At 44.4% G+C, this 15,640-nt stretch overlaps 2 protein-coding genes across 4 annotated transcripts in view; one reads left to right on the forward strand and one right to left on the reverse strand.

Moving 5' to 3' along the window:
• Positions 1–15,640, forward strand: part of LOC140302914 (uncharacterized) — a 163,421-nt gene that overhangs the window by 60,553 nt on the left and 87,228 nt on the right. The gene's annotated exons all lie outside the window — the stretch shown is intronic.
• On the reverse strand, positions 480–12,581 carry LOC140302916 (monoacylglycerol lipase abhd6-A-like). Of its 3 annotated transcripts, none has more exons than XM_072381449.1 (9): positions 12,451–12,581; positions 10,517–10,648; positions 7,724–7,883; positions 7,266–7,379; positions 5,419–5,551; positions 5,179–5,339; positions 5,052–5,106; positions 2,281–2,381; positions 480–1,206 (listed from the first exon to the last, which is right to left on the reverse strand). In XM_072381449.1, exons 1-9 carry the CDS (start codon positions 12,573–12,575, stop codon positions 1,027–1,029), a joined length of 1,161 nt encoding a protein of 386 aa, XP_072237550.1. In that variant the 5' UTR covers positions 12,576–12,581; the 3' UTR covers positions 480–1,026. The 3 variants fall into 3 exon arrangements, with proteins under 3 accessions (XP_072237550.1, XP_072237551.1, XP_072237552.1); XM_072381450.1 differs by having other exon boundaries at positions 10,517–10,646; positions 12,472–12,536; XM_072381451.1 differs by lacking the exon at positions 12,451–12,581 and adding an exon at positions 12,083–12,382.

The following is a 15,640-nucleotide window of genomic DNA, read 5'->3' on the forward strand; positions in this document are numbered from 1 at the left end:
CAGAATATTCTACTATGAAAGCCAATTCTGGCAAGAAAATGACCAATTACAGCCGAGAGTAGTCATATTAAAACTTTAATGGTGCGCTGTCTAATTTAAGTGACTAATTTGTATCATAATCATAACATGGAATTAGTTAATTTTGATCATCTCTCACATTTCATGTTTGTTTTTACAAAGTAGCATAGAATTCAGTGAATGAAATGTCTTTCATTCCTTAAATAAAGTGGAACATTTATGATACAATTACAGAATTATGATGAATTAGACTGGAATGTATTTATTTGAAGTCGTTTACTGATTGTGCCTCTGTTAAATCTTCTCACAACCTGTTAAACTGCAAAACAGGTGGGAGTGGATTGGCGTATAGAGTGGAGCATCACGATAGGAATATATGCTCTTTGATTACTGATAATCTACACGATGTGTCGCCCCCTAGTGGTCATGTTTTATATTACAAGACACAAATACACAAAAGTTTCAATCAATCAAAGCAAGATTTCTCTCAACTTAATCAGTTTTAATTCAGCAGTCCATAAGGAATGTTTAAACAAGAGCTAAAATTATAGAGTCACTTATCAAACCCATCTTCAGTTTATAAACAAACATACAGGATAGAAATCCTCGTGATTGATCTACAGTAACCATTTCATTCTAGTTTTCAGTGTTTGTTAGAGGTTAAATGTGCAGCTGGTTCACAGGAGGAGACTTTACTCACATTCACAAACAGCCACTGAAAACAACAGCAAACTGAAACAGTTTTCTGAAAGAGGACTTTTTAAAGTCCTTCACATGGAATGATTTGATATATTATGTTAACATTTATAACAGAGATGAGTCAAACACATAAAAGATTCAGGACCATCTTACAGTTGTTGTACATTTGTGCGTTTGTAAAACTTTCACACACACAGCCATAGAGAAATCTTTTATCAAACTATAAATTAGCATCAACACCGGCTTCATTTCCTCCGTGGTTTAAATCATTCTCCCCCCACCCAACATTCACGCAAAGCAGGTTGTTCTTCAGGACAGTTTCTTTGTGTTTGCATCACCGTCTTTCTGCTCAGACAGGAAGTCCACCATGAGTTTAGCAATTTTCCTGGGCCTCTCCAACGCCACAGAGTGACCGCAGTCGTCCAACACCTCCATCTGGCAGTGAGGCAGTGCCGCCTGGATCGCCGCGGCGCCCGAAACATCCAGCACCTGACAGGGCAGACGGGTGTGTGAGCAGCAGAGTCGGACACTCGGAAACTTAAACTCTCTCAACTCTCTGATGGATTAAACTTTTCCACAAAAATTCCTGACAGAGATTCAAACTGGATCTCTTTATGGTTTGGCATAAAATTTGGTGCATTTACACTCTTTAATGACAAGTTAAAACGTTGTTGACTGATTAAACTGTCTCTGGTTCCACCAACAGCTCAAAATTTTTGCTTTACGACTGGAAAACTACAACTTCAACTCCAAAAAAAGTCAGGATGCTGTATGAACCTCAACTTAAAGGGGAAGTCCGGTATTTTTAAACCTGGACCTTATTTCTGGCATGAAATACGTTCATCTACTCACTGAGAACAGTTTGGTGAAAGTCGGCGTCCTTCGGAAGATATTTAGATAACTGGAGATCCATATAACGGAGTGAACGGGGCTTAGAGGATGCAGCCTCTAAATAAGGCATTATCTGTCTTTATTTCACCAATACTTTAAGAAGAATGAATGAATGAACGTGTGCTATAGCTCTGTTAGCTCAGAGCTGCTGTTAGCTCATAGCTGCTGTTATGTGGCTACTTGCAGCTAAAGGAGAGCTAACGGAGGGATTTCTACACAGGCACTCTACTGGGACCACTTCATCCACACGCCCCCCTGCAGCACAGTTTATTCACTCCGGTAAGAACGTCCATCTTACTCAAAGTCGTCAAAATCTGATAAATATCCTGCCATGTTGCACAAAACTATCAGCAGCAAACTCTGTGTGAAGTTAGCCGACTGTCACAGAGCACGGAGTGAATAAGCTGTGCTGCAGGGGGGCGTGTGGATGAAGTGGTCCCAGTAGAGTGCCTGTGTAGAAATCCCTCCGTTAGCTCTCCTATAGCTGCAAGTAGCCACATAACAGCAGCTCTGAGCTAACAGAGCTATGAGCTAACAGAGCTATAGCACACGTTCATTCATTCATTCTTCTTGAAGCCGGAGAATATGCAGACTTGTTGGATGATTCTTTGAGTAAATGTTGATGTCGGGGCTGTTTTTTAATGACGATCGCTGCAGCTGGTGTTTGCTCACCTGGTCTTCCTTCCCCCAGACGACCTGCAGGGGCGCTGTGATCAGATGCAGGTGTTCCTGCAGCGAATGACGAGACTTCTCCCCGACAATCTCCATGAACACTACACACAAACACACCACCGTTAAATCAACTGAGCACAGAGCAAACGCTACAACTGCAGCACATCTGCTGGGAACCTCTTTTCTTCTTCTGTGGGTGGAGTTTATCCCTTAAAGTGGAGCAGGAAGTGGTTAATTAATTACTTAAATACACACAAGCATAAATATTCACTCATAAAAGGAGGCAAAACAAAAAAGGAAAGGCCCAAATTTCCCGATATCTGTCAGCACAGAATCTAAAGGAGGTTAAAAACACGTCGCCTGTCACAGACTGACCACCTGAGCGAGTTACCTGAACCACACGATGAGTTCAAGTTACGTTTCCATGACACCCAGTACGACAACAGTCCCGTCACCAACGTTTTCTAACATCCAACAGACACTTTCCTTCACCAAATATAAACGATATACTAAAATACATAGTTAAGAAGCTCGGATGATTATTTTATAATCTTAATCCTGAGTCAGACTGCAGCACATTTACATAAAAACACGTCCTCACATGCAGGAGGTTCGAATAAAAACACAAGGAGTAGAAAGAAAACTCTCTGTGCACAGTCTGAGTGAGACAAACAGGACACTAAATGTTTAATAAAAACACAGAATCTGTAAAGAACAACAAGATAAAAGATAAAAAACTGAGCAGAGCAGGAAACCCGACGTTAGACGGCGTGTGGCCCACAGGAGGAAGTTCCTTTTGATTTTACAGTGAACAAATAAAGCTGGAAAGTCATGAATGAAGTCAACTCTGATGTCTGATTTCCTCAAACTCATCACAGAAAATGATTCTGAAGTCGTTTTGTCCTTGTCATCTGAAGGCAGTTTGATTTAACTTCAGAATTTAAGATTCTTCTCCTCACATATAAAGCTCTTAATGACCGAGCTCCATCACATCTTAAAGATCTCACAGTTGGATATTTCCCCAACAGAGCACTTTGCTCTCAGGCTGCAGGTTTCCTTGTGGTTCCCAGAGTTTCTAAAAGCAGAATGGGAGGCAGAGCCTTCAGTTATCAGGCCCCTAAAAGCAGAATGGGAGGCAGAGCCTTCAGTTATCAGGCCCCTAAAAGCAGAATGGGAGGCAGAGCCTTCAGTTATCAGGCCCCTAAAAGCAGAACGGGAGGCAGAGCCTTCAGTTATCAGGCCCCTAAAAGCAGAATGGGAGGCAGAGCCTTCAGTTATCAGGCCCCTAAAAGCAGAATGGGAGGCAGAGCCTTCAGTTATCAGGCCCCTAAAAGCAGAATGGGAGGCAGAGCCTTCAGTTATCAGGCCCCTAAAAGCAGAATGGGAGGCAGAGCCTTCAGTTATCAGGCCCCTAAAAGCAGAATGGGAGGCAGAGCCTTCAGTTATCAGGCCCCTAAAAGCAGAATGGGAGGCAGAGCCTTCAGTTATCAGGCCCCTCTCTGTGGAACCAGCTGCCAGTTTGGCTTCAGGAAGCAGACACCCTCTCTACCTTTAAGATCAGGCTGAAACTTTCCTTTCTGATAAAGCTTATAGTTAGGGATGGCTCAGGTGAGCCTGAAACATCCCATAGTTCTGCTGCTATAGGCCCAGCCTGCTGGGGGAGCTCCCATGATGCACCTCTCCTCCCTCCATGTACATATGACATCATTGCTGTCATTAACTTGTGTTTCTCTCTCTCAGCAGGTATCTCTGGCCTGGTGTTACGCTGCTTGTTGTCCCCTCTTTCCTGTCCTCTCAGCCCCAGCTGGTCCAGGCAGATGGACCCTTCCTGGTTCTGGTTCTGATGGAGGTTTCTTCCTGTTAAAAGGCAGTTTTTTTCTCTCCACAGTCGCCTCGTGCAGCTCAGGACGGGGGATTGGATCAGAGAGAAGTTTCAATGCAATCTGTTGGTTTCCTGATCTAAGAAACTGTTTGAATTGTTTCTGTTTGAATTGGACTCATTTGGAATTGAATGAATTGGATTATTCTTGGATTACAGTGAAATTAACACTAATTGGTTTGAACTGGACTGAATCTTTGAGGTGCCTCGAGATGACATTTGTTCTGATTTGGCGCTTTATAAATAAACTGAATTGTTTTTAACTAAAGGGTCAAGTTTATTCTCAACAATTTGAGTTAATTCTTAAAATCCAAAAGCAAAAGAAACCTTTCAGATTTATTTTTCCACACTGGAACTTTAAGGTAAAATGAACTCAGCATTTCTTCCCTAATGTGGCCTAAATAGTTAGTTTAGTATAATAAACTCATGGCATTTTAAAACAGGGATGTAAGAGGATCACTAACCGGGGGCTCACAACCCGCTGCTTCTACTTCTTCTGCCGCCGGAAGCGGCCAAAGGGGCGGGGCTTATATGTATAGCAACTAGCAGATATATATAATATATCCCTCTTTCACCATGGATCGTACTCTGGGCCTTCTTTGTGTTTCTTTGTGTTTGCACTCTGCCGTTTTCCGCTTTTTTTCCGCCTTTTTTCCGCCTTCGGAATCCAGATCGGCCCTAATTGGCTGTCATCGCGTCGCGTCACTGCTCATTTGCATAAATTTGAGCCTTTCTCAACTCTTGAAGCTCACAACGCCGGCCGCTCATCGACGCCAGCTTACATTGAAAATGAATGGCAGCTGGCTGCTCATGGCGCTTTTGGTGTGAGCCCCCGGTTAAAGAGCTGTAGGACGAGGAGAAGAAGAGGGTTGATGATGAGGAGCAGACTGACCTTCTTTGTAGAAATCATTGTTGGGGATCCTGTTGTCAAGGAGACCGCGCAGCACCTGCCAACAGACAGAAAACCTGATCAGAAACAGCAGCTGTGTGTTGGTACCTCCGCAGACCCAGTCCTGTACCTGTCGGGGGAGGTCGGGGGGGGTGTAACAGCAGAGTCTCAGCATGTCGTCCAGCTCCTGGGGGGTGCTGGGGATGAGCGGGATCGACTCCTGCTGATCACTTTTCTCCTCCAGCTCCCTCAGACGGCTGATGAACTTTGACTCTGTGGGATAAACCAAACCTGCGGGACAGGGAGGAGGAGCATCCGTCAGGCCTCGGCTTCATCAAACATCCCGCAGAGCGGACGTGTGATGAGTTACCTGCTGGGCACACCAAGGTGAGGCTGGACAGGTCAGCGGGGTACCGGGCAGCATAGACGCCCGCCACGTTTCCTCCCATCGAAGTGCCGACCAGGTGGAAGGGCCTTTTATCCAAACCGATGCTCTGAACAAACTGCACACACAGAAAACCGTTTCCTCTTTTGCTCTGCAGCTTAAATCCTTTTCCACAAACAACATCCATAAAAGACGAGGCGATGCTGCGTGGCGTGGGAATAAAAACAGAACGCCAAGACCACGAAAACACTCATTTTTATGATGCCAGCAGAACATTTAAAGCAAGTCACCACCTGTTCGATAGGTATCTTCCAAAAAGTGCATGAGACACTTTGTCCACTGCAGTCTTATCTTGTATTTACATTAAAGTTGTGTAACACATAAATATCATATCAGAGATAATACGAAATACTACTTTATTATCAAAGTTGGACCCTGAAAAAGAACAGAAAAATCAATAAAAAGTGAAAAATCTATGCATCACAGTTAGAACGACTGGATGAAAATAATCGCTATAAAAGCTGCGGCTGTAAGGAATTGTGGGACAGAATTATCTCCTTTTTCCGGTGTTTCCTAAAGGAAATGATTAAGGAAGCATTGGAGCTCCTTTCTGCAGTATTTAGAGAATTTGAAGCGTTCTTCTGGGTCGTTTCGCTCAGTTAGGGAGAGCTTATAGCTCTCGGTTGGCTTGGAAACAACTTGGTGCCCCCCCCCACCACCCCAGAAGAGCTGGAGGAGGTGGCTGTTCCAGGAGCTCCACCATCCGGGGGAGGAGCTCCACCATCTGGAGGGTGGAGCTTCACCATCTGGAGGGAGGAGCTTCACAATCCGGGGCGAGGAGCTCCACCATGTGGGGGAGGAGCTCCACCATCTGGAGGGAGGAGCTTCACACTCCGGGGGGAGGAGCTCCACCATTTGAAGGGAGGAGCTTCACCATCTGGAGGGAGGAGCTTCACAATCCGGGGCGAGGAGCTCCACCATTTGGAGGGAGGAGCTTCACCATGTGGAGGGAGGAGCTTCACCATCTGGAGGGTGGAGCTTCACCATCTGGAGGGAGGAGCTTCACAATCCGGGGCGAGGAGCTCCACCATGTGGGGGAGGAGCTCCACCATCTGGAGGGAGGAGCTTCACACTCCGGGGGGAGGAGCTCCACCATTTGAAGGGAGGAGCTTCACCATCTGGAGGGAGGAGCTTCACAATCCGGGGCGAGGAGCTCCACCATTTGGAGGGAGGAGCTTCACCATGTGGGGGAAGAGCTCCACCATCTGGAGGGAGGAGCTTCACACTCCGGGGGGAGGAGCTCCACCATTTGAAGGGAGGAGCTTCACCATCTGGAGGGAGGAGCTTCACACTCCGGGGGGAGGAGCTCCACCATTTGAAGGGAGGAGCTTCACCATCTGGAGGGAGGAGCTTCACACTCCGGGGGGAGGAGCTCCACCATTTGAAGGGAGGAGCTTCACCATCTGGAGGGAGGAGCTTCACAATCCGGGGCGAGGAGCTCCACCATTTGGAGGGAGGAGCTTCACCATGTGGGGGAGGAGCTCCACCATCTGGAGGGAGGAGCTTCACACTCCGGGGGGAGGAGCTCCACCATTTGGAGGGAGGAGCTCCACCATGTGGGGGAGGAGCTCCACCATTTGAAGGGAGGAGCTTCACTATCCGGGGGGAGGAGCTCCACCATCTGGAGGGAGGAGCTTCACCGTATGGGGGAGGAGCTTCACCATCCGGGGGGAGGAGCTTCACTCTCCGGAGGGAGCTCAGAGTAGAGCCGCTGCTCCTCCACATAGAAAGGAGTCAGCTGAGGTGGTTCATGGATTCAGGTTTGTACCCACCTGGCGGATTCGGCTGACCTGACCCTGGATGCTGTAATCCTCGGCGCCGGTGCGAGTCGTCCCTTCGTGTCCCGGCATGTCCACACACACCACATGCAGGTCTCTGGGGAGGAACTGAAGGAGAAAACAAGCACACCCAAGACTCAGGCCATGCAGCGCAGGGTTTGAGTTTGACATATTCAGTAGAAACGCTTTCTTTCTGCTCAGGAAGCTTGAAAGTTTGTTTGAAAGTTCCTCAGTTAACACAAAAGTGACAGAACAAACTCAACATCAAACCGTCCCCATACTGCCTGAATACTTTTATACTTTTTCTCCCATAATCCCGTGCAAAAGGCTGGATTTTGGGAGCTGCAGCCTCCACTTTATGTTCCTTTCCTCCCACTCTCCATCTTTTCTCACTGCTATCTTTGTCATTGAGTGTGTGTGATAAAAACTGTTATTTCTGTGTGTTACAGTACGTTGACGACAGGCAGCCACATGTCCTTGGTGGCAGAGAAGCCGTGCAGCATCAGCAGCGACGGCGTCGCACCGCCCGGCTTTCCATGGGTGGAGTAACAGAAGCGGTAACTTCCGCTTTGAGAGTAGCGGACCACCAGTCCCAGCCTGCGACGCCAGTACCTGAGGAGCGTCAGAGCAGGAGTTTTATTTGCATTTATCACGTCATAAAGTTTAATAACCTGTATGAAACAACGCTGCAGCCTGAGCTGAAGCTGCACAGTTAAACCTGTTATGTCCCACACAAAGCACAAAGCCTGATTATAGTTGCGTGAGGAGTGTGTAACATCAGAGAAATTTCCCAGAGGCGGCTCATTATATGAAATTTGCAGCTGAATATTTCTGGATATCAAAAAGGGTCTTTATGGGGAGTGATACAAGGAAACAGCACAAGAAAGAAGTCTTTAGAAACTCAAACGTGGCATAAAATCGTGTTAGTGGAGAAAAGCCGAAACAAATAAGATCAGATTTAAAAATTCGGGTCTTATAAAAAAAGCTCTGTTTTGAAAAAGTGTCATGTTCGGTCATGTCTGCGCCTCCTTTTTCTCCCTGTTCCCCTGTTTTCCTGACATCCCCCCCCCTTCCATGTCCTCTCCTCAGCAATCAGTCTCAGCAAAACATCTTGAGGGCTGTTTCACGCCTTAAAACCTCAATTCATCAATGTAAATCGTCAGTTTGCGTCTTTGTGCCGTAAACAGGAGTCACGAGGAGAAAGGAGGCGAGGTAACGGACGGATTTGGTAAAAACTGCTTCTTCCTTGCTTTGCTGCAGGGTTCAGACGTCCTCGTGAACCTGCTGCAGTTCCGCTTTGGTAATTCATAAATGCCAGAATGGAGCCACGCATCAGAGTGTGCTTACATACATCAAGCAGGCGTTGCAGAGTCAGCTGAGTGATGACAGCATTACTGGTTATAGGGGCTAGCTTACCCCGACTCACGGAGGGAACGGAGGGATTTCTACACAGGCACTCTACTGGGACCACTTCATCCACACGCCCCCCTGCAGCACAGCTCATTCCTTCCGTTAAGAACGTCCATCTTACTCAAAGTCGTCGTTCACGTTGTCAAAATCTGATAAATATCCTGCCATGTGGCAGAAAACTATCAGCAGCAAACTCTGTGTGAAGTTAGCCGACTGTCACAGAGCACGGAGTGAATAAACTGTGCTGCAGGGGGGCGTGTGGATGAATTTTAAAACTGTTTAAACTATTCATATTACACTTAATTTAACTTTTTTAATCTGTGTCTGGTGCTGTATTTGCACTCTTTTGTGTTTTGTGGTCATAGCAAAGCTGCCCTTTGTGTCTTGTGTCTACTAAATGTCCACCAGCCGCTCCAGAGAACGCTTTTTCAACCCTCTTGACTTGTGGCTGGGCTGACAGGAAACAGCTTTAACCTTGAAAATCCTTCGATTAGTAGATATTTAGAAATCTGACGCAAATGACTAAACTTTAAAGACAATGGGGAACCATAAAACATGCTTGAATTATATTAAAATGACCCTTTATGTGCACTTTGTGTCACTGACATGATCATAAAGGGTGTGACTGAAAAAAGTTGTACAGTTAGAGCCGAGGGAACGTTAGTTTGTCTTCAACACAGCTGCTATTAAACTGTTTCATTCAACTTAAGTTCAGTTTGACATAATATTCAAGCCGTAAAGCTGCTGAAAAAAATAAAAAACTACACCACAAACGGCGCTGAGTTGCTGTGTGTGTGTGTGAACGTCGAGCAGCAGCAATAATCCCACAAACAGCCGAGTTACTCAACACTGTAGTCAAAGTCCAGGGGGGACGTTCACAGTGCTGCTCTTTCACAAAAGACACAACTTAGCTGTAATTTCTTCATCTTTCCGTTAAAGTGGCATCATTCAGCCTTTAAGAGTCGAGGTATTTTCATGTTAAAGCATCAACACAGATTGGGCAGCAAATCAAACAGTTTTTGTCATGTAGTTTCCTTTTTGATGTCTGTTTACGACTCGCTCTTTTATTTCTAAGAGTTAGTTCACTTTCTGTATCCCACCTGGTTTTCAGTTGCTGATCTCTTCACCTGCTCCCTGGTTTCATCCCCTCGCTCAGTAAATATATTCTCCAGATTTCCCTTTGCTGGTGCCAGATCACTGCTAACCTCTGTCAGTCGGTCTGTTAGGTCATTGTTTTCTCCTGGGCTGTGTTTCCTGTTTTTTTTTCACTTTGGTTCCTTGCTGTTCGGAACTTGGCAGCATCTCTGGTTTCTGCTTCTGATAAAGTTTTAGTTTCAGCACCGTGCTGCTAGCACGTTTGGGTCCTTTCCCCCGACGTACCGATGCTGAATGGCACCAGCTTTAAACTATCTTTAACATCTTACTCACTCTCAATAGTTTAACTGCATTTACGGTAATTACTGCAACCGTTTTACTTCAGGAGACATCAAGCATGAGTACATGACACCAGAAAAAATAAATGACTTATTGTGTCAGTCTTTTAAAACGCATGTGAACATGTTAGTCCGACCAAAATCACGTAACACACCCACATAATGCGGCTGTGAAGTGTGTGAAGCTCATACAACACTGTATTTGTTCTCCTTTTGGAGTTTAATGGGTATAAAATCGCTATCAAAGAGCAATTTTTCAGATGAAAAATGTATCTCTGTTGCTACTCATGCTTTGGGCTCTCAGAGAGGAAAAATACTGGTGGATAAAAGTTAAATACAAATAAAACCAAACCAGTGTGTTCTTTTCCTGTGAGTGTACAGTTCATTTTAATTTACTCTCACCAGTTGTATGCCTTGAGGAGCACGCCAGGCCAGAACAGGAAGGAGGTGATGAAGGCGAGCACGGGCACAACCAGAATCCCTCCGGTTAGCATCACGGTTTTAGCCACACTGAGCTCCATCACTGCAGACTCCCTTAAAAGACAGGAGAATTCACCTTTCTAACTTATTCATGTTCTTTTTAATAACAAAACAGGAGTAAATGCAGTTCATCGCAGTTTTTTAGACCAAAAGAAAATCATGAAAAAAGTTTGGTGTCTTATCTTATCAAAAGAGAAACTTCGCAGAGTTAACCGTTAATGCTAATGCTAATGCTAATGTTATGGTGGCGTCATCAGTTATCCTCACGTGCGTGACGTTTTAATATCACACCAAAGGGCTGGAGTTGAAAGGCACAGATGTCAAAAGAAAAGCTGCCGCTGAGTTAAATTATAGGAAAACATTTTAGAGCCAGCGACAAACAATGATTGGTATCAGAGTTTGTTACTAGCAGCCTGTCACAAAGACACATCATTTGTTCCCATTTCTTTAGTTGCATCTATGAAAAACAGCAAAGAAAACACAGTTTGACAGACAGAAAATAGGATTTCTGCAGCAACAAGGTGATTCCCAAAGAGCTATTAGCTGAAAACTTGGCATATATCAGCATGGTGTGCAGTGTGTCCTTAAAACATTTGAGGAAACTGGACAAGTGGAGGACAAAAGAAGAAGTGTCAGGCCTAAAAAACTATCTACAGCAGATGAACAGGATCTGAAAGTGATGTCCTTAAGAAAGAGGAAAAAATCCAGCTGTGACCTGACAGGACCTGAGAGATGCATCTGGACCTTCAGCTGATCCATCTACTGTTGGCCCAAGCCTCATCAGAAATGGGCTCCATGGAAGGGTGGCTGTCAAGAAGCCATTCTTAAGGAAGGGAAACAGGGAGAAAAGGCTGAGCTGTGCCAAATGACACAAGAAGTGGACTGAAAATCAGTGGCAACAGGTCTTATGGAGGGATGAATCCTCCCCAGAGCCCGGACCTCAACATTATTGAAGCAGTGTGGGATCATCTGACAGAGAACGGAACAAAAGGCAGCCCACATCCAAAGAAGAGCTTTGGGATGTCCTTCAAGAAGCCTGGAGAACTATTCCTGAAGACTCCTTAAAGAAATGACAGAAAGCTTGTCTCAGAGGGTTCAGGCTGAGTTGGAGAATAAAGGAGCTCAGACCAGATATTCACTTTAAAGCTGCTCAGAACTGATAAAAACTCTGTTTCTGCCTCAGATTCTGGATTTATGTCCATGTTTGATCATGTTTTAGTACATTTCTGCAACTATTTCCTGGTAGTTAGTTTCTTGTTTCCTTCCTTCAAGTTAGGACACTTTACTCTGAGTAATACAACTGCCTGAAAACATCTTCAATTACAAGAATATGATTAAAAATTCATAACAACACAAACAATAAACAGACAGTGACTGATCTCTCTGACATTTCCATCTGCTGAAGTAGAAAAAAGTAGAAAGCTGAAAGCCCCAGAAAGCAGGTCATGTTGAGTTAATTCAAATCAAACTTAAAGATAATAAACTTACCAGGACTTGAGGTGCTAAAATCTAATAAAGCGGCACGAAATAATCAAATTCTGAGCATAAAAGTGGAGTGAGAGTAAAACAGATGATAAAACGGAACTTCGCTTTGAGCCAGGTTTCCTGTTAATGGCAGGAGATAATTTACATTTTCCACTGAGGGTTTAACATGGGAGCGAGTAAAAAATATCACATTTCAGTCTCCGGCGTTAATATTTCATCAGTGGCGTTTTAACAAGTTGGAAGCGTCGCATCTAAAACGCGTTAATGCCATGAAAAACGTATATTACATAAGAGAACAGTCTGAGGAACACAACCAGGCTCTGAGGACACGCGCTCACGTGAACCTGCTGGTATAACACCTTAATAGGCACCTGTCCACGCGCTGCACCGTACCTGTCCGGGTCCCCTTCGATCTGTCACCGCCGGCTGTCCTCCATTCAGTCCGCTTCTCCTCCTCCTCCTCCTCTTTCACCCAGATTACACAACATCTTTTCATCCACACTTAAAGGGGAAACGCCAGTGCTGCGTTCAGGGACCGTGGAAAGTATCACAGCAGGTGAAGAGCGTCCACACGAGGACGCCAACTCCCCATTTACGGTTTTAAATTTACATTCCAGTCTCCACCTCAGACAGAGGAACGCACATCTGTTGCTTCACCTGTTTGTGTTGACAGAAACACTCCTTATTTTAGATTAATTTGTACCAAAAAATGTTAAGATACAGCATATGCTGCGTAATTTACTTTTTACTGTCACGTGAACTGAAATTATCGGCCCATTTTAATACAAATCTATTTACTCTGAAGTGTGATGTTTGACTTTAATGCTGCTAAGACTGTGAGACTTGTGTGTGACTGTGTGTAATAACGTGTGTAAAATTTAAATAGCAGCACAGTGCAGTGATTTGCAAATCTCTTAAACCAAGATCTGCCCAGTTCAAAGCATCTCTGATGGTATGTTGTGTTTTTTTCCAACGGCACGACTTCGTAGGAGAAGAGTCCGGCTGCCTGCAGTCCAGATGTTTCACCACCTGAAAACGTTTCAAATACAACAAAGAAGACCCAGGAGTCCTCTCCCAAAGCTCCAGCAGCTGGCCTCCTCAGTTCCAGATGTTTGCAGATGTTGTTAAAAGAAGAGCGGATGCTGCACAGTGGGAAACATGGACCTGTCCCAGCTTTAATGAGCCGCGTCGCTGCCATCAGATTCAAGAAGAAGCTCTCAGCATTTAATACGTTTTCAGTGCTTTATTGTGAATAAAATATCCGCTCATGAGCCTTAAAAATCGTTGCATTTGCTTGGCTTTGAATGCAATTCTTTCTTGGACGGAGGAAAGTGCCGTCAAACAAAGATCTTCCACAGCTGTTTGACAGGGTTGAGTCGACGGGGAGGATGGAGTTTCTGAAGGTTAAACTCCCTTTCATTCCAAAATGTTCTACATTTAAATGATGATAAAACTGAATGTGTTGTGTTTGGGGAAACTGTGACGGCTGACTTTAGCGCCTTGTCTTCAAAGCTCAGTTCAACCGTCAGGAATCTGGGAGTGACCTTTGACCTTTGCCACTCTGAAGTTTGACATACAAATTAACAATGTTGTCAGGACTAGTTTTTTTCCAGCTGCGTCTCCTGGCCGAAGTTAAAATGTTTTTAAGCCGTCACGATCTTCAGAAAGCCATCCATGCCCTAATAAGTTCAAGGTCAGACGACTGCGATGGACTTTATGTCGGCGTCTCCCAGACTTCTCTCAGTCGCCTTCAACTTGTGCAAAACGCTGCTGCTGCCCGTCTTTAACCAACACTAACAGACGTGTGCACATCACTCCTGTTCTTAACTCCCTTCATTGGCTTCCTGTCCTTCATAGAATTGATTTTAAACTTTTAATGTCTGTTTTTAAAGCTCTTAACGGCCTCACCCCATCATATTTATCTGAGCTTTTAACTGTCCGTAACCCTGGTAGAGCTCTGAGGTCAACAAATCAACTTTTGCTGGAGGTGTTCAGGTCAAAATAAAAGCCCTGGGGTGCCCCCAGGCTCTGGAATAAGCTCCCCCCCCCTCCCCATATGCGTCTTATTTCTGACCTGGGCCTCTTTAAATCTAAGCTAAAAACCTACTTATTTCAGATGGCTTTTAATACCCAGTAGTATGGTGACACTTTTATCTTATTTTATTAGATTTTGCTGTATTTTATTGCGTTTACTGTTATTTTATAGTTTTGTACTTATTCTTTTCTTTATTTATTATCTGCTGTAAAGCACTTTGGTACCAAAAGGACTGTTGTAAAGGGCTGTAGAAATAAATTACATTTACATTCATGTGTTTCCATCTCTGTGGCTGTAATTTCACTGGATGAGCTCATGTGAGGTAAATACTTACACCTTGTAGTTGAGGTCTTGTTGTCCGGTTGGTGGATTATACGACGATGCAAAGAGGCCACAAACATCAGGATGTGAGTTTTATATATTTATAGTCATGATGGAGACTTTAGATGTGCAGCAAAGTTCAGGTTTTAACCATATTAGTACAAATCACGGTGTATAACGTGTGTGTAGAGCCAGAGGAAGTGATGAGTAATAAGTTCACCTCCTCTGTGACCCCCCCGATTACACAGCGCTCTATTAAAGGCTATAAAACCCTGCTGATCAAATAAAGTTGCCTCATGTTGGAGCTAAAAATATCCAGCTCTGTTTTTTCTTTCACGGCTCAGGAAGTGGCCGGCGGGCGATCAGCTGGGTGACGTTAGGGCCCGGGAACGTCGACCCAGAAACCACAGGAATACCTCGCATTCCTGCAGTGTGTAGGTCAGCTCGCTCACTCACAAATCCTACCTGATCCCAGTTTTTTCTCAATCTGGAGCCCCTTTCTTAAAAACTTTCTGCTCCAGATCATCCGATTTATTCACCTATTTCCAGCCTGAAGCTGCCACAACTGATTCAAGATTACAGGATTTAGTTTTAGAGCATCTTGAAGGGTGAAGTGAGCTCTCAACATTGTCTTCAGTGCTGTTTTTCAAACCACAACAACACACTTTTGTAATTCATTAGTTATTTTTCTAGATTGTTTGTGTTGTTATGAAATTTTAATCATATGCTTTTTAATGAAGATGTTTTCAAACAGTTGTATTAATCAGAGTAAAATGTCCGAACTTGAAGCTGCGTTTCCACCACAGGAACGAAATTTAAAACTTAAAATTAGAGAAACATGATCAAACATGAACATAAACACAGAATCTGAGGCAGAAACAGAGTTTTTATCAGTTCTCAGCAGCTTTAAAGTGAATCTCTGGTCTGAGCTCCTTTATTCTCCAACACAGCCTGAACCCTCTGAGACCAGCTTTCTGTCATTTCTTTAAGGAGTCTTCAGGAATAGTTCTCCAGGCTTCTTGAAGGACATCCCAAAGCTCTTCTTTGGATGTGGGCTGCCTTTTGTGGTACAGCAATGATTAAAGACAGTTTATTTACTGTAGGCTATTTACTTGAGCATGTGTTTGCTAACTGTTAGCTTAAGTAAAGCTAACAAGTTCACCTTGCTGCTGTTTGACCTCCTTTAAACTATTTGGGTTTAATTT

The sequence above is a fragment of the Leuresthes tenuis genome, unplaced genomic scaffold (assembly GCF_036924035.1).
Source record: "Leuresthes tenuis unplaced genomic scaffold, fLeuTen1.0.hap1 SCAF_3, whole genome shotgun sequence".
In the NCBI taxonomy this organism is placed as follows: Eukaryota; Metazoa; Chordata; class Actinopteri; order Atheriniformes; family Atherinopsidae; genus Leuresthes; species Leuresthes tenuis.

Bases quoted from the DNA above. Each gene is read 5' to 3' on its own strand.
- LOC140302916 (XM_072381449.1), bottom strand. From the start codon at position 12,575: ATGAAAAGATGTTGTGTAATCTGGGTGAAAGAGGAGGAGGAGGAGGAG. The intron at 7,380-7,723 runs GTACTGTAACAC...TTTCTCCTTCAG, and splicing joins TGTGGCTGCCTGTCGTCAAC to TTCCTCCCCAGAGACCTGCA. The intron at 2,382-5,051 runs GTCAGTCTGCTC...GTTTGTGTGTAG, and splicing joins CAATGATTTCTACAAAGAAG to TGTTCATGGAGATTGTCGGG.